This window comes from Sorex fumeus, unplaced genomic scaffold (genome assembly GCF_029834395.1).
Source record: "Sorex fumeus unplaced genomic scaffold, SorFum_2.1 ptg000037l, whole genome shotgun sequence".
NCBI lineage: Eukaryota > Metazoa > Chordata > Mammalia > Eulipotyphla > Soricidae > Sorex > Sorex fumeus.
In genome coordinates, this window is record NW_026606094.1 from 24,489,361 (window position 1) to 24,509,745 (window position 20,385).

Consider the following 20,385-nt stretch of genomic DNA (forward strand, 5'->3'; position numbering starts at 1 on the left):
CTTGGCCAATGTTTGGTGTTATTAGAACGTGATAGCACAGCGGTAGGGCGTTTGCCTTGCACGCAGCCAACATGGCCATCTCGAGTTCGATTCCTCCGCCCCTCTCGGAGAGCCTGGCAAGCTACCGAGAGTATCTCGCCCGCACGGCAGAGCCTGGCAAGCTACCCGTGACGTATTCGATATGCCAAACACAGTAACAACAAAGTCTCACAATGGAGACGTTACTGGGCCCGCTTGAGAAAATCGATGAACAACGGGAGGATAGTGTTTGTTTTAATGTTTGTCATCAGCAAAGTGGAGGTGGTGTAGTTGCCGACCGTCTATCTTCACTCCCATGTCTTTACTGAAACTTTCAAAAATAATTGTTATGAATTCATGTATTTTTGAATAGTCTTTCATTTTTATGCTAATTAGAGCAATAACGTGTTAGACTTACAGTGACTTAAACAAGTAAGAATTTGTTTTAGATGCTCAACGAAGACTGAAGTCTTTCTGTCCCATTATCCTTATTGGCCTCTTGCCAGTCACATGAAGGTTACAATACTCTGTCCCCCCAGTGAATATTCTGTTCCCATTCAGGGTTCAGAGACTGATTTGTGCTTGCTGCCAGCCAAAAGGCTGTATTCTAAGAATCTCTTCCCAAATTGCCTCAGCAGTCCTGTCCTTTTGTTTCACTGGGTGGGATCTGGGTCTCTTGCAGCTGTCAAGAGGTTGGTGAGAGCAGGTGTCTAGGAAGAAGAAACTGAATTGTAACTCTTGGCATAGGCTAGTGATGAGTCATTGCCTGGGGTAGTGCATGTTGCCACCCTGGAGAATATTAGGTTTATACCAGTCAAAAGGATGAGAGTGAAACTTGAGAACTAGATGCCTGATATAAATATATTAAATATTGAATGACTGGTATTATTACATTGTATTGGTTTATTTAAAAATAAGTCCTATTTATAATTTAATGTAAATTTTTTATTGAAAGCATAATATTTGGAGGGTTGCATTATTAATGTCAAGGTTACTTTCATTATCCTACAAAACTTCATTTTATTATTAAATACAGTTTTAGTATCTTTGTAATATTACCTGTTACTATTAAACACTGAGAATCTTATTCTAAGTATTGATGAATTTAAAACTTTTGTTTAGTCAGTTGGTGCTATCCACTGCAGAATCAAGAAGATAAAAATATATTAAAATATATTTAATGTTATTTAATACATTATTAATTTATAATGAGTTCTGTGTATTTGGAGAAATAAAGATACATGTTGGTCATTTCTTAGTGTTCCTCAACTTCCTTATATTCTTCTTTCTTTACTCTTTTCAGTGTGATTTGGGGTTCCTTTAATAATATAAATTATTATTGTCTTAGTATGGTCCTCCAAGGGCTGGAGCTTAGGCACAGTGGGTAGTTTGCCTTGCACGCAGCTGACTCGGGTTTGATTCCTCCGTCCCTTTCAGAGAGTTCGGCAAGCTACTGAGAGTATCCCACCCACACGGCAAATCCTGGCAAGCTACCTGTGACATATTCGATATGCCAAACACAGTAGCAACAAGTCTCACACTGGAGATGTTCCTGGTGCCCGCTCGAACAAATCGATGAACAATGGGAGGACAGTGCTACAGTGCTATGATCCTCCAAGCACTGCCAGAAGTGATCCCTGAGCACAGAGCCAGGAGTAAGCCCTGATCACAGCTGGGTGTGGCCCTAAAAACAAACACTGCTAACAAAACCTCAAAAACTTATATTTAGTGTTAGACTAAACAAGTCTCACGATGGAGACGTTACTGGCCCGCTCGAGAAAATCGATGAACAACGGGAGGACAGTGACAGTGACAGTGAGAGACTAAATTTATATAGGTTATCTTCTTTAGATTTATTTTTGAAAGAAATTTGCAAGTTAAAATAATCTTTTCTCTACAGTGATCATCCCTTTCCTCTCCTCTCCATTTTCTCAGTCTCTTCCTGTTCCAGGTTCTTTCTGCAGCCTTCCCATTTTGAGGCAGGTCAGTTTTGTTCTTTCTCTCCCTTTTTTTTTGCCATATCATTTTTTCATTGCATTCTTGTTTCTTTCCTTGTTCTCTTCAAAAAGAGGGATAGAATAAAATTGATTTCTTGTTGATAAGATCATATTGTGCTATTAACTGTCCTTCTTAGTTTCTTAATTTCATTTGGTGTATGCACTGTTGACTGTTGATTGTTAACAGGTTCAGAAATAATCACATTAGGTTAACAGAGAAGTACATATCAAGCTTTAATGGGCTGCATGTCACTGACTCAGAAAAGCCACTGGTAATCTCTGAATCACAATCAAGATAGCTAATATAATTCTTACTTTTAAATTATGTTATTTAATGAGATTCTCTTTTCCTTTATGACTTGTAATATCCCATGGAGCTCCATTAAATTTTCAATGTTTTAGGCATGTTGTAACTCTGGAAAAAAATGTCGAGTATGTTTGTCATGGTTAGGACATAGCACATTAAGTGTTTTTGAATACTTTGTAATGTGAAAGGTGTAAATCATTAACACTGTTCTTCATGAAATATTTTGAACGTTGTAATTCCACATTAAGATTCTGTGCTTTTTATTGCCTTGTGTTTACGTTAAAATGGGCTTAGTATTTATTAAATACATACTTTAATGCAGAGGTGGTTTATAGACCCATCTACTCTGTGGTAAGGGTTTTTATATTTGTATTATTTTCATGGTGTGAAATACAGAAGGTGTGACCAGAGAAATAGTTCAAGGGCTTAGGCACTTGCCTTGCATGTAGCCAACTCTGGTTTGATCCCTGGCCCCCTGAGCATGTGAGGAGTGATCCAGGAGTAAACCCTGAGAAGTGTTGGGTGTGGCCCCAAAATAAAATCTAGAAAAAACAAAAACAAAAAGGTTTTTTTTTTTTGAGCAGAAAGGAAAAGTCTGTGGTGAAACAGCTCTTCCTTATGTTTTTGTTTGAACTGCTTTTACATCTCTCTTACAGTGACCTCTGTGTCTTGAGGAATTGAAAAATTAAAGAGGCATGTTGGTCATTTCCCAGTGCACCTCACTTTCCTTGTATTCTTCCTCCTTCACTCTTTTTAGTGTGACTTGGTGTTCTTTAATGTTATTTTATTTATTTATATATTTATTGTCTTCCTTTTTTTAATTTTTTTTTTTTTTTTTTTTTTGCTTTTTGGGTCACACCTGGCAATGCGCAGGCATTACTCCTGGCTCATGCACTCAGGAATTACTCCCGGCGGTGTTCAGGGGACCATATGGAATGCTGGGAACCAAACCTGGGTCGGCCATGTGCAAGGCAAACGCCCTACCTGCTGTGCTATTATTGCTCCAGCCCCTTTAATGTTATTTTAATAGTGTGAAATGGTCTAGAAACCAAACTTTTTAGAAATACTGTAATTCTGAACCGACAAAATAATTTAATTATTGGGGGGGAGGGTGTTCAGGCCACACCTGGCTGTGTTTAGGCTTACTGCCGACTCTGTGCTAGGCTCAGGAGCCTCTCCTGCAGTGCTCAAGAGACCATATTGAATTGGGTCTGCCGTTTGCAAGGCAAGTGTCTTATCCATTGTACTTTTTTTTTCTGGCCCACAGTAGCTATTTGTTTTCTTTTTTTCTTTTATTGTTATTTTTATTTTTCTTGAATCACTATGAGATATAGTTACAAAGTTGTTCATGATTGTATTTCAGTGATAGAGTATTCCAACACCCATCTCTTTACAGGTGTAAATTTCGAACCACCAACAGTTACCCTCCACATCCCTACCTCTCCTCCCCCCAGGCTTCCTCTGTGGCAGGCACTTTTCTTCTCTCTTGCTCTTTCATTTTTCTTTTTGGGTATTATGGTTTGCAGCATAGCTACTGAAAGGTTATGATGTATATCCCTGTACCCCCTTTCAGCAGCCATTTCTTGTCCAGAGTGATCATATCCAGTGGTTGGACCGGTGCTCCTCAACTTTGTTTCAGTAGGTTATTTTTGGAGTACATTTTTTAAATCTCTGCTTGCCTTCTTCGTTACAGTCAATCAGAATCAACTAAGACTCTATCCTAGGACAGAAAGCTTTGTGAACCAGTCACATCATTATGTGCTGAACAGCTGCATAGCAGCGGCAGAATTTATATTCTATGTATGTTATTTCCCATCACTCACATCATTGTTTTTCTCTTTTATATGAAACCTAAAGAATTCAACAATAAGAATATTACTTTAGGAGAAAAACAATAAAATGAAAATATAAGTTTTTGGGATACAAGAATTATTTGATAGATCTTTAATAAATCTTTAAATATTTATGACTATCCACCATGAAATTCTGAACTTTTTTACATTTGTCATTTTTACATTGTTTTCAATTAAATCAAATTGTTGTCACTCCTTTCATTTCTAATTTCAGTTCTGTGAAGTTTTTTTAAAATTCTGTCAACCTTTTGACAGAAATGTTGCATTTATGTGTACTAAGATCATTTTAAGATCATCTCAGATTAGTTTCTAGCTTAGTAAATGCTTGAATATTGTTTGCTTTTTTTATGTGACAATCTTTACAGTACTTGTGCATATCTCTGTTCCATTAGCTTACTGCCAGCTGTTGCTTTGGTTACAGTGTTAATGTTTTGGCAAGCTTTTAGGGATCATAAACAATTGACTCTTATTTTATTCCTTTAGGAATTAATTTTCTTCTCATATAATATGTGATAATGATTTATTGGAAAAGAAAGAAAAATATATTTGTTTCCATAGCAGGAAAAAAATACTTTCAATTTAATCAAGAAAATGTTGGTGCTCTCTTCTGGAAGGATGCTCTTAGATTAGCAAGAGTCTCTTTGATCTGCTTGTAAAAATTTTCTACTCTTTTATGAGATCTTAAATCTCATTTTATATCTTAATCTTGTTTTATATTTAGTGAAATTGGGAAATTTCATATGAGGAAAAGTGATTTGTTAAACACGTCAGTGGTAATTTGTAGAAAAATTATTCTTAGTAATATTAAAAGAGGTAAACTTGCTACTTTCTCAATAGAAGTTTATTTCTTTATGGCTTATGTTTTTCAAATGAGGTTAGTATGTTGTAAACATTCTAGTAAATGTTTTTAATCTGCAAAATTGGCATGTCTGGAGATCTTCTAAAGTCAAATACTGACGTTATACCCCTATTTCACCATGTAAATTGTTGCTGATTTTAATGCCAATTTTTCTCCTTGAAAAACAGTGGGATGTGAGCATTACATGAAGTACTCTCTCTCTCTCTCTCTCTCTCTCTCTCTCTCTCTCTCTCTCTCTCTCTCACTCTTTCTTTCTCTCTCTGTGTGTGTATGCTGTTACTTAAAAATCGGGCCAGAGAGTAGTACAGCAGGGCAGGGTGCCTAGTATGCAGCTCATCTGATTCGATCCCTAGCATCCCATTTGGATCCTAAGCATGGCCAGCAATTATCCCTGAGCACAGAGGCCGAAGTAAGTCCTGAGCATCACCAAATATGACCCAGTAAGTCCCCATCCTCATTCCCCCCAAAATGGGAATATAAAAAATCTTCAATTGTTATACTTTTTTTTAAATGTAGGAGTACTGCTATTTATTCAGCCACTGATTAACTGATTGAATTGGTCATGAACTCCACCTTACTTTTTTTTCCCTAATTTTATTTATTTATTTTTTCTTCTTATTTATTTATTGAATCACTGTGGGAAAACTTACAAAGCTTTCAGGTTTAGGTTTCAGTCATACAATGATCAAACACTTTTCCCTTCACCAGTACTCACATTTCACCACCAAGAACCCCAATATACCCCCCTCCCACCCCACCCAATGCCTGTGAGGCGGATGATTTCTACTTAACTCTTTTCTACATTGATTACATTCATTATTTCGACAAAAGATGCATCATTGTTGTTTAGAATTTCCCCCACCAACAATCAGATTTGCTGGAAAGGCATTGTGAAATACTTTGTTTTCTATAGCTGGTATGAGAATCATATAATGTCATATAATGATTTTGGATTTCTGCAAAGATCCAGATAATTACGAGATTGGTTTCTGTGTATCTGGTGTTATGGCTGTGCTGGAGAGCCACTCGTGGGGGGCAACTCGTGACCTCGGTAGGGTGTGAAGGTTGAGCCAGTACTGCCCCCCTTCCCATGAGACTGCAGTTGCCCTGTCACCGCCGGCTCATACCTGGTTTTCCTATAAGCTCTGAGGCAGTGGCCACCTTACTGCTGGGGAGGGGGAGGAGGCATAAGGGAGCAACACCCTTTCCCTCTCATGTAGGCATGGCGCCGTAGTTTAACGCATGGTCCATTCACTTTTCTGCCGCAAGCTGCTGACTCTAGATTTAAGTCCTTTTGCCTCTGGAGCCATGGCCGTACCAGAGAGCCGCTCATGGGGGGCAACTCATGACCTCGGTAGGGTGTGATGAAAGATTAGTAAGTACAGAATACTCATGAGTGTACATTAAAATTGAATATTTCAAATTGACACATTATTTTTTTTTAATTTATTTTTATTAGTGAAACACCATGAGGTACAGTTGTAGATTTACAAATTTTTGTGCTTGGGTTTCGATTATACAATGATCAAATACCCATCCCTCCACCAGTGCCCATTTTCCACCACCATGGATAATATCCCTCCCACCCCCATCCCTCCCATCTCACCCTGCCTCTGTGGCAGGGCAATCCCTTGTGTTCTCTCTCTCCTTTTGAGTGTTGTGGAAATTGACACATTATTTTCACGATAGTTTAACAAACATTTTTCTAGTTTATCTGATAATAGAAATCAAGACATGAGTTTTTACAGATTTATAATTGAAATATTACACTTGAGAAATATTTCATGTGAGGAAAAGTGACTACTACAGTGTTGGCAAATAATATGCTTACAAATTAAATATTCACTTTCTCCAAATTCTGTGGCACTGTCACTGTTTTTGTTCCCTGACTTCGTAGCACTACTCATAAGGAGTTTACTTCTTCACTCTGCCACAGTGTAGTATCAGATCTATCTAGTGCATTTGAAATCCCCATCTTTTTCAAGCATTTGATGGCTATTTCATGTGGTATATTGATCCCACATACATAAGAGTTCCAGGACGGGCACTTAACATTTCCAGTGTGTGTCAATTAGTGATCATCCACTCCATGTAGAAAGACCATGTAGAATGGTCTCTAAAGCCTTTGCTCACAGTGCCTTTAAGTACAGGTAAGCTGACAGTTCTAGACTTGCAACCTGCGTGTCCCCAGACTACTTGTGAGTACATTGCTGCACTGTTTACCTTTTAAGTGGTGTGATAGAATTTTGCAGTGATTATGTCATGAGAGATTATAAACCAATTTTTGGACTAAAAATAAAAAAAAACAGGATGCATTGATTATGTTATGGTGATGAAAAGTGAAAAGTGAAATATGATCCCCTGTTGCAGAGTGGGTAGTTTTCTCCACAACTGGGGCAAGGATAGGGAGCAGTGGATGATTGGCACTGGGGCAGGGGACAGTAGTAGCCTCAGGTGCAGTGGCAGTGACAGGACTCTTTCTGCTATTCCCTTTTAGAAGGCATGTTTCTGGTCAGAGGAGTGAATTTTTTTTCCCCCAGAGGAGTGATTTTTTTAAAAATTTTATTATTGAATCACTGTGAGATACAGTTACAAGCTTTCATGTTTGAGTTTCAATCATACAATGATCGAACACCCATTCCTCCACCACCAATTTCCCCAGTATACCTCTCCTTTCCCACCCTCCCCCTGCCTCTATGGCAGACAGTTGCCCCCATACTCTCTACTTATGGGCATTATGGTATGCAATACAGATACTGAGAGGCCATCATGTTTGGTCCTTTATCTACTTTCAGCACATATCTCCTATCTTGAACGATTCCTCCATCATTGACTTAGTGATCCCTTCTTTATTCCAGCTCATGAGAGAGGCTTCCAACTATGGGGCAATATTCCTGACCTTTGTGACCACTTTCCTTGGGTGTCTACCTCATATTATGGTACCTTATATTTCACAAATGGGTTCAGTAGAGGAGTGATTTGAAAAAAAAAATTCTGAAAGGAGGTTATAACGTGGGTTTTTTGGGGAACCTCTGGTATTGGGAGCGAATTGCCCTAGAGCTCAAACTGGTGTGTCACTAAATAGCCTTGTACTTTACTCTCTTGGTAACTTTGCTTCTGTACCTGTTAAATGAGCATCTTAATAATTATCCTACCTAACTTGTCTCCTGAATCCCACCAGGAATGAACCCTGATTGCAGAGCCAGGAGTATGCCCTGAGCACTGCCAGGTGTGGCCTGTGACCAAAACAAAACAAAAAAGAAAAACAGAGCAAAAAAATCCATGGGGGTAGATCCAAAATAACTCCTGAATCTCTTTTTAAACAATATATACTCATATAAAATCATAAATAATAGTGGTGAGCACAAAATTTCTTACAAAAATAGCCATCAATTCATGTGCATGAGTTATTTCCATGGGATAACTAAAGATACATTCACCTCAACACATATGATTTTCAGTGTGTTGCCACTTAGAAGAAAGCAACATTTAGGCTTTTCTGATAAAACCTGAAGCTCATTCTCCTATTTAAAAGTTTGCAAAAATTAGCATATTGAGTCTTGTCTAAAATGTATCAGAATTTTCAGTTTCTTACATATATATGCACACACACATCCATACATATATACACATGTATACATACATATATATCTGCATTTAAAAAAAAACAGCCAGCAAATAATCAAGGTACTGTAGTATTGTTAAATCTACACAATCTAAATCTAAATCCCCACAATCTAAATCTACACAAACCTACACAATCTATATCTACACAAATCTAAATCTGTACAATCCCTCGTGGGATTCAGGAGACCGTATGGGGTGCCAGGGACGGAATCTGTGTCAGCCATGTGCCATGTCATGGCAATATTTCTAATTTGTTTTCTTTTGAAAAGAAGGGTTTTTTAAAAATTGTTTTTTAATTGAGTGAAATTGTTTATAGACATCCATGGTAAATGCGTCTCCCCACTTCCTTTCCAAGAGAGGTGGTTTGGTGGGTTTGGTTCTCAGAAACCCTTGGTAGTCATAGGGGTAGTTTGTACATTTAGGAAACCACTTAAGCCTTATCACGTGTTGAGATTGGAGGAAGCAAAGGAACTTTCAGTTTCACGTGAGAGTCATCCTGAGTAGCCGTATAGATCCTTTTTGTTCCATCTTCTCCTTTATGGGATTTTGTGGATTTTCCTTAAGCAGTGCTCTCTTTCTGTCTCTCATGCTTCACCTATTTTCTCTCTCCACATTCATTCTTTCTTTCTTTCCTTCCTTCCTTCCTTCCTTCCTTCCTTCCTTCCTTCCTTCCTTCCTTTTTTCCCTCCTCCTCCTCCTCCTCCTCCTCCTCCTCCTCCTCTTCCTCTTTTTAAAAAATTTTATTTGGGGCTGGAGCGTTAGCACAGCAGGTTGGGCATTTGCCTTGCATGCGGACCACTGGGCCGACCAGAGTTCGATTCTTCCTCCTCTCTCAGAGAGCCCGGCAAGCTACCGAGAGTATCTTGCCTGCACGGCAAAGCCTGGCAAACTCCCCATGACGTATTCGATATGCCAAACACAGTAACAAGTCTCACAGTGGAGACATTGCTGGACCCACTCAAGTAAATCGATGAACAACGGGAGGACAGTGCAGTGCTACCTAACTTGTGGTGACAGAATAAAATTAGTGGATGGTAAGGTCCTACTAAATGCTACATCTCAGGGATGCCGTTTCCTTTTTCCCTACAGAAGGATGGGGATGTCATAGTGAATAGAGATGACTCTGACTCCAATGTACAGAGTACTGAATCTGGGTAAAGAGAAGGAACTGGGTAGAAACAAGGAGTGGAATCTTATAGTGATCCTGCAGAATGAGGCAAGCAATTTCAAGATGACCAGTGCATTGAATTAATGCCCATTCCACCTGTGAAAATTACTGTGGATGAGAAAGCTCTCATTACTGATTATTCATAATTTCACTGATTTTAATTATGCTAAAGTTGTGATCTGTAGCAGAGTTGTAGTAGGAAGTCTGCTGAGTGAGGTGTGGTTAACAATTCATTAATTGTTAATATTCCTGCCTGAATTAAAGCCATTAGGCTGCCTAGAGAACAGTGAAGAGTTTCCAGGAAGATTTGAAATTTGAGGATTCTCTGTGCAGGTGCTTCTTGCCCACAAGTTAGCTTGTGTGGAAGGAAGGTGCGAAGCAAGACTAAGATCATCTTTTTTTTTTGTTTTGTTTTGGGTTATACCTGGCAATGCACAGGGGTTACTCCTGGCTCTACACTCAGGAATTACTCCTGGCTTTGCTGGGGGGCCATATGGGGTAGTGGGAATCGAACCCGGGTCAGTCATGTGGAAGGCAAATGCTATGCTATGCTATTGCTCCAGCCCCAAGATGCCAACTTTATAATAAAGAGCATTATTCATATTATGTTAAGACTCTCTGAGGATTTTGCCCTTATTATTCTTTCTTTTTAAATAATAACTATAGATTATGAATTTTAAATATACCTATCTAGAAAAATAAAAAGATTTTATGCATAATTTTTCTTTCTTTTCTTGATATTAAAGGCTATTCACAAATGACCGTTGTTATTTAGGAAAAGTTTGAATGTTGTTTTTTTTTTTTTTTTTTGGACAACATTTGGCTTACTCCTGGCTCTGTTCTCAGGGATCACTCCTGTTGAGATTTGAGGGACAAACTGCTGTGCCAGGAATCAAACGCAGGTTAGCCATATGCAAGGCAGGTGCTCTGATTGGTATACTATTTCTCCCACCCCCAAAACTGAACTTGAAAATCAGATGTTCCTTCCTTCCCTGGCTGTTGTTTTATGTTGAGCATCATAGTCTTGGTTGCAGTGTTTACAGATGTTTGATTGCAGTTTGCCAGATTTTTACCCCTATTGCCCCAGGTATGCCACCAGTAGTGTCAGAGATCACAGTCAATGATGGGGCATTGTGCCAGGGGTCAAACTTCCCCAACATGTGCAGGGCCTATACTCTATTAAGCTCGATCTCTAGGGCCTCTTTATGTAGTTGCTATAAACTAAATAGCTTAAAATGATAGAAATTCATTTGTTGTGGTTCTGGCAGTTAGAAATCCAAATCTTAAAATCTAGGTGTGGGGGCCTGGACATATATAGTACGCTGGACAGGGCCTTTGCCTTTCATATGGCTGACCCAGGTTTGATTCCTTACTCCCCATGTGATTGCCCAAGCCCGCCCAGAGTGACCCCTGAGCACAGAGCCAAGAGAAAACTCTGAGCACAGTTGAGTTTGACCCCCAAACAAAAAATTTGTTGTTCATTAAAATGTGGCATTGCAAAATGCTTGCATACCCTATTTTTCTCCAGGTGAATTAACATGGTGATAGCATTCATATTTAAAATACAAACAAATAAGAAAACCAATTAACAAAGGACTTCATTGTCTCATGTTTTCAATTTACGGACTCCCTGTAGTTCTTTTATTAGTTCTTTTAGTAATGTCAGAAGCAGGAGAGCCATTTACATAGGCCCTTAGAATTGTAGCAGAGTTTATGTTGGTGAGTTATGACACAGGTGTTATGGTTGTAGACTTCTGTATGGCCAACATGGTCTCATTCACAAGCATTTCTATTAGCTGATCTTCGCTGAGAGCAGTTTCTCTCCATCTTCCCCTCCACCCCCACCCCCTATTGAATCACAGTGAGATACAGTTACAAAGCTGTTCATGATCAATCAAACTCTTTTGTTTTTGGACTCTTCTAACTCTTCCACATCACCTAACCTCCACTCCCAACTCCTTCATGTGGCAAACTATTCCCTATCCCTATCCCTATCATCCTGTTGTTCATCAATTTCCTTGAGCAGGCACAAGTAACATCTCCATTCGTCCTAGGTCTGAGATTTTAGCAAGTGCCACATTGGAGGCTCCTTCAGGGTCAGGGGAATGGGACTCATCATTGTTACTGGGTTTTGGCATATCGAATATGCCACAGCGAGCTTGCCAGACTCTGCTGTGAAGGCAGGATACACTCAGTAGCCTGTCCGGTTTTCCAAGAGTGAGAACTAGACAATAAGAGGTTTTCTGGCTTCTAGCTCTCTTTGTTTCCCCACTTTCGTTACATGGTCTATGCCATATGTTTTCATTAACTCTGCAGTTCCTTTCTCATTTATAGTTACTGCCTGTCTTAACTGCTCATCAGACCATATATTTTTAGAAGGTCAAACGATGTGGTATTTGCTTCATCCCATACCTCATATGGAGTTAATACATACATCGTGGATAATATCTATTGATTGATAATTAAATCTTCATGTTTTAACATTAGTAAGATCATCAAGATTACCCCTCGTTTTATAGAGGAGGGAGTGAAAAGCCTGAAGTGTATTACTATTAAGAACTTAGAAAAAAAGCAATGCTTAAAATATATAATACTTGTACGTGATGAGAGAGAATGGTGGATAAAGGACATTAGTTTCACTATCTTTAGATCTGCTTCACTTGAACCATAGACACAATTACTCTATTTCAGTTTTTCTAACATTAGAAAAATCTAGTATCCAGTATCAGCTCTGACCAACTTATTCTTTTATTTCATTTCTATTCTTTTACTTTCTCTAATTCTATTCTTTGTGGTTCTCATTGTGATTTAGTTAGTCATCTGTATCTTTTTTTGGAGTCATACCCGGCAGTGCTCAGGGGTTACTCCTGGTTCTACACTCAGGAATTACTCCTGGTGGTGCTCAGGGTACCATATGGGATGCTGGGAATCAAACCCGGGTCAGCCTGCATGCAAGGCAAATGCCCTACTCGCTGTGCTATCGCTCCAGCCCCAGTCATCTGTATCTTTACATATACAATTTAGCTTGTTATCCAGTAAGATGATCCATTGAAATATGTTCTTATTTCAATCAAGAACACCACATTGACTCCCTAAACTTTTGTCTTGCAGCTAATTATTTTTATTAATAATAGATTTCCTTTCCCATCCCATTTTTTAATTCTTATTTTTATTGAAACACTGTGAAATATATAGTTACAAAGTTGTTCTTGATTGGGTTTTAGTCATTCAGTGTTCCAACATCCTTCACCGGTGTAATTTCCCACCACCTATGTCCCTAGTTTCCCTCCCACCACCACCCCCAGCCTCTGTAGTAGACATCTCTCTCTCTCTCTCTCTCTCTCTCTCTCCCCCTTTCTCTTTCTCTCTCTCTCTTTCCTTTTGGACATTATCCCATCCCCTCTTATGTTAAGCCCATAGACCCAAATGGTGTTTGTGATTTTCCCTTTTATCCCCACCCCCATATTCCCCAATTTTTTTCAATGTTCCCAACTTGAAATTTCAGAGATACAATAGACATTTCCCTGCTTTTTGTCTACTGGAGTCTATCAGCAGAGAGTGTCTTAGTCTCTTGCCTCTGTCCTGTTCTTCATATACTTATCACAACTCCTTATTTTAAGCTCTTATTTGTATTTTTAACTTTGCCAAAGTCAACCACTTTATTATTATATTTTACTCATTGAACTTAGGTGCTTTATTAGTTTTTTTCCTGCTTTTAAAACTTATGAATCTACAAGGACTTAATGCAGAGCCCAGCAGCTTGCTGCAGAAAAGTGAATGAACTATGCGTTAATCCATAGTACCATGCCTGCCTGGGAGGGAAGGGGTGTCGCTCCCTTCCACCTTTTTCCCCCTGGGCAGCAAGATGGCGGCATCCTCGGAGCTTTTTGGAAAGCCAGGTATGAGTCAGCAGTGACAGGGCAACTGACACCTAATGGGAAGGGGGGCACGTTCCCAGCTCATCCTTCATGCCCTACCAAGGTCATGAGTTGCCTCCCACGAGCAGCTCTCTGGCACGGCCATGGCACCAAGGCCACAGAAACCAATCTCGTAATTATCTGGCTCTTGGCAGATATACCTCCAGGCTTAATAAGTAAAATATCAGACATCCAAAATCATGCGGCGGCAATAGCGGCCACGCAACATCATATGGTTCTCATAACTAACTGTAGAAAACAAATTATTTCACAATGCCTTTTCAGCTGTTCTGATTGTTGAGTGTAAACTCTAAACAATAATAGTGCATCTTTTGTCGAAATAATGAATGTAATAAAAGTAGATAGAGTGTTAAGTAGAATTCATCTGCCTCACAGGCATTGGGAGGGGTGGGAGGGGGGTTCTTGGTGGTGAAAAATAAGTACTGGTGAATGGAAATGTGTTTGATCATTGCATGACCAAGACTTAAACCTGAAAGCTTTGTAACTTTTCCCACAGTGTTTCAATAAATACATAAAAAAATTAAAAAATAAAACTTATGAATCAGAGATTATAGAGGTGAAAGCTCATCTTCTTGGGATTGCTCAAGAAGTATTTGTGGGAAACTTATTTCAGTGATATGATGGAGTGATTCCTCAGGAAAACTGGAACAAAGTAAAGCATTCTTTTTTTTTAAAAAAAAGGTTATTCTTAGCATTCTTTTAAATTTCAAAACATTAGCAAGTGATTTGAAGGTCATATTTTCTGTTACTGAGTAGTAAGTCTTTTAGATGTACTCTATTTTCATATGTAGTCTTTTCTTATTCACAGCATTGTATTAACAAACCAAATCTTAAACATGTACTTACTTGTTCACTTACTCAAGAATTCTTGATATCTATTCAATATTCTTGACATCTTTGCTAGATGATATGAGGATACCATTGAATAAAATGAACTAAGGAGGTTGGAACAGTAGTACTGTGGGTAGGGTGTTTCCTTTGCATGCATTGGACCGGGGTTTGATCCCCAGCACTACATATGGTCCCCTTCATACTGCCAGGAGTAGACCTTGAGCACTGCTGAATGTGAACTCAAAAAAAAAAAGAAAATCCATCTTTGGGTATTTGGGTTGTTTCCATATCTTGGCTGTTGTACTAAGTGCAGTGGTAAACATAGGTGTGCATATTGAACTTGGGTCTCCTACAAGCAAAGCATACATATTAGCCCTTTGAATTATTTTCCCTTTCCCAATTGACTGATGTTTGATTTTATATTTCTGTCATCCCATAATAGACACATAGTAAGCACTATGTAATTATTTGTAGTAGCGTGACTAGATGAACTATTATGGACAGTATCTGTGTGGATGGTTTAGTCTTCAGTAAACTCTGCAGAATTTAATTATTTATTCTCCAAATGTAGGATTTGTGTTACTTCCAATGTTACTTCCAACATGACTCTCTTCACATGGATTAACCTCTAATATAAAAAAATAAAAGGGGGGAGTAATAAACAATTTAATTTTGTCTTTTATGAAGTGCGTGGCCAGAGCGATAGCACAGCGGTAGGGCGTTTGCCTTACAAGCGGTCAACATGGCCGACCTGAGTTCGATTCCTCCACCCCTCTCGGAGAGCCTGGCAAGCTACCCGTGCCGTATTCGATATGCCAAACACAGTAACAACAAGTCTCACGATGGAGACGTTACTGGGCCCGCTTGAGCAAATCGATGAACAACGGGAGGACCGTGACATTTTATGAAGTAGTGCCTAAAACTAATGCTCCCAGTGTGTTTCATTGTTTATGTCTGATAATTTTTTTTAATTGAATCACCATGAGATACACAGTTACAAAGTTGTTCATGATTGGGTTTCAGTCATCAGTGCCAACTCTTATCCCTTCACCAGTGTACATTTCTCACCACCAGTGTACCCAGTTTCCCTACCTCCATCCCCACTCCTTTCATACCATCCTGACTCTGTGCTCTATGGCAAGCATTTTTCTTCTTCTTCTTCCTCTCTCTCTCGCTCTCTCTCTCTTTCTCTGTGTCTCTCCCCCACACACACTGTTTTCATTTCTGTCTCTGTCTTTCTTATACGCAGAAATTCCCTTGTGCTCTCATGTCTGTGGTAATTTAAAATATGCTAGTACTTCTTAAATTACTAAACGTGTACATTTATTTTGATTTAATTGTTTTTCTATTTATATCTTTTCATATCTGTCTGTACCCTTTCTCCTCTTTTTTTTTTTTTAGAATCCAACCCAAGTTGGAACAGCCCTTCAGGTTTTTCATAATCTTGGAACTCTGAAGGACACTATTGCCAGTCTCATGGATGGATACCGTACTGCGTTAGAAGAAAATATCAACAGTGCATTAGACATCAAAGTTCTGACTCAGCCCTCCCAGTCAGTTGTGAGAGGTATGGTGGTAGCTTATATTTAGCATCTTTGTTTATTTATAACTGAGAAGTTCTTTGGATAGTATATGAAATGTTCAAGTTTCAAAGCAATCTAATGACTCAGTTTTAGTAGATAGAAAATGAGAGAAGAAATTATGTTTCAGAATTTATTTATAACTTTTTGTCTAATCAGTGAGTTGCACAGGCCAATTGGTATATTCAGAATGTCTAGATAAAAATCTACGAACTGTAGCATCATTTAGTTCAGAGGAAACAGATGCAGGGGGGAAAAAATAGGAGAATTTTTCTTTTTAAAATTCTTATCCTCACATGTTCTTTTTGTTGAGGCAGGAAATATTTTTGAAGGAAATGTAGTCTTTTTGGGCTTTTCCTTGTGGTAATTCTGGTAGTTAGGAGCAATAATGGCTAACTGTGGAGATAGAAACTGATATAAAACCTTGGGGATTGTTGTAACTCTAGGCAGTCTAGAGGAGACTACTAAAGAAAAATTTAACGGTGATGAAAGTAGCTGTCTTTTGGTAGCCCTCAGCTCTTTGCCTACCAAGAAGTACCGACTAATGACATTCCACATACAAATGTAGCATACTTCAGAGCGTGGGAAGATTATACGGTGTGTATATCCCTCACTTGAGTAGTGCCATTTCTGCATTTCCCTCTGCTTGGTTTTTCTCTTGTTAATATGAATGAACTGTACTTGATCCTAGCAAAAATCAAGTAGTCTTCTTTTGTGTTAGATCCTATTACTCAAGAGCATTGCTTTAGCAGGTCCCATTTGCCAGTCTCTCAATTTTTCTCTACATCTGTTTCTCATCACATTCAATTATGCAATTACATCTTCCTTTGCCTAAAGTCACGTATCAATTTTAACTTCACTTTTCAGCTGTTACCCCATATTATGCATTCAGAATACAGAAAAAGTGCCCAAAGTGTTGCCTATACTTATTGTCCCTAGTTTTTCTCTTTACACTTTTTTGTTTTGAAGAGCATTAATCCTCATAGAGTTATCCTTAAAACTAGATAATGCATATGCAATGAATAACAGATTTATTGATACAGAACTAAAATCATTATAACCACCAGTTAATACTTTTATATTTGCTATATAAACATTGCTATAAATAACAAATTATATAGAGTATATGCCAGTCATACATAAATTGCACTGGATCAAAAGAAATAAAAGATTTTACATCTCAAAAAGGATTTTTAAAGGTTAGCCCTAGCCTCTGAATAAGTATCCATTAAGACTATCCCAGAAGGAGAGATTTGAAAAGAAATTACCGAAGGAGATTTCACTCTCAGCTTTTCCTAGCAATTATTCTCAGACAGTTTGATCTAATGTTTAAATTTCCAGGAGCAGTTTAATCTCATTCCCTCTTGCATTGTCAAGAATACGGCGGGGGGGGGGGGGGGGAATGAAAGCAATTATTCGAATGCTGTCAATCCTAATGTACTCTTTGATTGTTGAAAGGATAGTTTCAAAGCTTTATTATCATCTCTTGATGAGTAGATACTTTGATTTAATATAAAAACTTTAAGCATCCATTCTTTATTATTTTTTAATGAATAACCACTATTTTGTTTTTCCAAAATGTTTTATTGGCAATAGGAATGTTAACTTTCTAATCCTATGGGTTATATTGAGATTATGTAGTGGAATGTCCTTGTTTATTGAAATTACATACTTAAGCATTTATGTGGTAGAGTGTCAGTAACTTAAATGATTTAGGGCAAAACATCGTACTTTCAAATTTTCTGTATGCTTAAGATTGTTTCAAAACTAGTATACATACATTTATACATATATATATGAAACATTGATGCAGCTTTAAAGCAAAATGTTACTGTAACGGATTTTTCAGTTTATAATTTAGTAAGAAAAAGATGACTCCGTTGAAAGCAAAGAAAGAATATGAATAGCCTATTCATGAAAAAACATATCCAACAAATGTGAGAAAATATTTTACCTCTTTTTAGAACAGTTCTTCTCAGTTGGGGGCATGTAGGTCCCTGTAGACTCCCAGGATATTCCAAAGGGGCCACCAGTGAAAATCAAGTACATGGGAGATTATGGCATGAGATTCCCAGCTGGTAGGAGGGGGGTACCACAGGAAGAAAAAGAGGCCAGCAAGGGCCATTATGGACAAAAGGTGAGAAACTCTGTTTAAAAAAATAAGAATATACCCCAATATACTTTAAATTCTGGCACATATATATCAGAATTTGTTTATTTTTGGGCCACACCCAGTGGTGCTGATGACTTAATCCTCAAGGGACCATATGTGCCTTGGCAGGGTAGAATCCAGGTTGGGTTCATGCAAGACAAAATCCTTAACCTCTCTATCTCTGTATATCTTTCTGGCCCTTGTATCAAAAATAATTAACAAAGCAATAAAAAGTTGATACAAGAGCCAGAAAGATATACAGAGGTTAAAGATTTTGTCTTGCATGAGCCCATCCTGGATTCTACCCTGCCAAGGCATAATACTTAACAAGTTGGGTTGGAGCGATAGCACAGGGGTTGGAGTGATACCACAGCAGGTAGGGCATTTGCCTTGTACACGGCCGACCCGGCTGACCCGGGTTCTATTCCTCCGCCCCTCTTGAAGAACCTGGCAAGCTACTGAGAGTATCCTGCCCGCCCAGCAGAGCCTGGCAAGCTCCCTGTGACATATTTGATATGCCAAAAACAGTAACAACAAGTCTCACAATGGAGACGTTACTGGTGCCTGCTCGAGCAAATGGATGAACAATGGGAGAACAGTGCTACAGGGCTACTTAACAAGTTTAGCAATAAAAATTCTAAATAACCTTATATGAAAGCAGAAAGACGCATACAGTATGGTACTATATTTAAAGTCAAAGCATGATAACTTATGTTGTATATTATTTTTAAATGAGTACAAATATAGATATATGTACTTTATAATAAGAGTATATTTTAAAATTAGGATTAGCTCTGGGTGGGTATGGGGGACAGTATGCAGCTACAAAGGGAGGACTACATAGAGACCTTCATATCATTCTATTTTTAATTTTATCATAAAATACTCTTTTCCAAGACATAAGTTTTAGAGCAGTTTAGGATTACAGCAAAACTGAGGAAGGCAAAGTGCTTTCTCAGACATCCCTTAACTCTGTACATGTGTAATGTCTTCCAGTAGTTACAACCTTCCCTACCAGAATGGCTCAAGCGTGTAAGAGCATTGAATCCTTGAATTATTCACAGTCCATAGCTTACTTTGAGGGCTCACTGTTGATGCTGTACTGTTATGTACATCTTACAAGCTTGTAATGATATCTCCATCATTATAATAGCATAAAGACTGTTTTTTCACTGCCCTGAAAATCCTCTGTGCTCTGCTTATTCATCTCACTCTCTTCACCTTGGCAATAGCTTATCTTCCTGTTGTCTCATAGCAGTGCCTCTTCCAGAATGTCAGAGAGTGGGATTCATACAGTGCAGAACCTTTTCCAGATTGACTTCTTTTCTTTAATCACATGTATTAAAGGTTCCTCCATGTCATTTTTAGGCATCTCCCTATTAAATAACATCTTGCTTATTTGTACATCTTGGCACTTTTGATCAAAACTGACTATAAACAACTATGTTCAGGTTTTGTATTGATGGATTTTTAGCTCATTTGGGTAAATATCAGGGAGCATCATTGCTGTATTATTTTGTAAGAGTATACTTAGTTTTATGAGAAACCTCCATCTTCCAAAATTGTTACAACATTTTGCTTTCCACATTACTGATTGAGGTGTTCTCTTGCTCCACATCCTCCCCAGCATTGGATGGTGCCAGGCTTTTAGATTTATCCCTTATGATAGCCCCGTGGTGGTATTACATGGATGTGCTAGTTAATATTTCTCTGATGCTAAATGATCGTGAAGCATTTTTGCCATTGCTTCTTCTTCACCCATCTGTATCTTTCATGAGGGAAATGCCTGTTCAGGTCTTTGGCCCATATTTTCATTTAGTTATTTGTTTTCTTATTTTGAGTTTTGTGTATGCTGGATAACAATCCTTTCAGATATGTTTATTGCAGATCTTTTCCTTCATTCTCTGAGTTGCCTTTAAACTATCTTGATCCTTTCTTTGGTCCCAGGTCAGAGCAGAAGTTGTTTGTTTTAGGGGTGAGAGTTTAGGCCACAACTGGCTGTGTTTAGGACTGTTCCTGGCTCTGTGCTGAGGGATCATTTCTGGGAGTACTCAG

The 20,385-nt window shown here is 38.4% G+C and overlaps 1 protein-coding gene across 1 annotated transcript in view; it reads left to right on the forward strand.

The window, feature by feature from the left end:
* Window positions 1-20,385, forward strand: part of COG5 (component of oligomeric golgi complex 5) — a 238,304-nt gene that overhangs the window by 118,100 nt on the left and 99,819 nt on the right. The window contains exon 8 of the mRNA XM_056118161.1: window positions 16,000-16,165. Within this exon, the coding sequence (XP_055974136.1) occupies window positions 16,000-16,165 (166 nt within the window). The remainder of the gene's footprint in view (window positions 1-15,999; window positions 16,166-20,385) is intronic.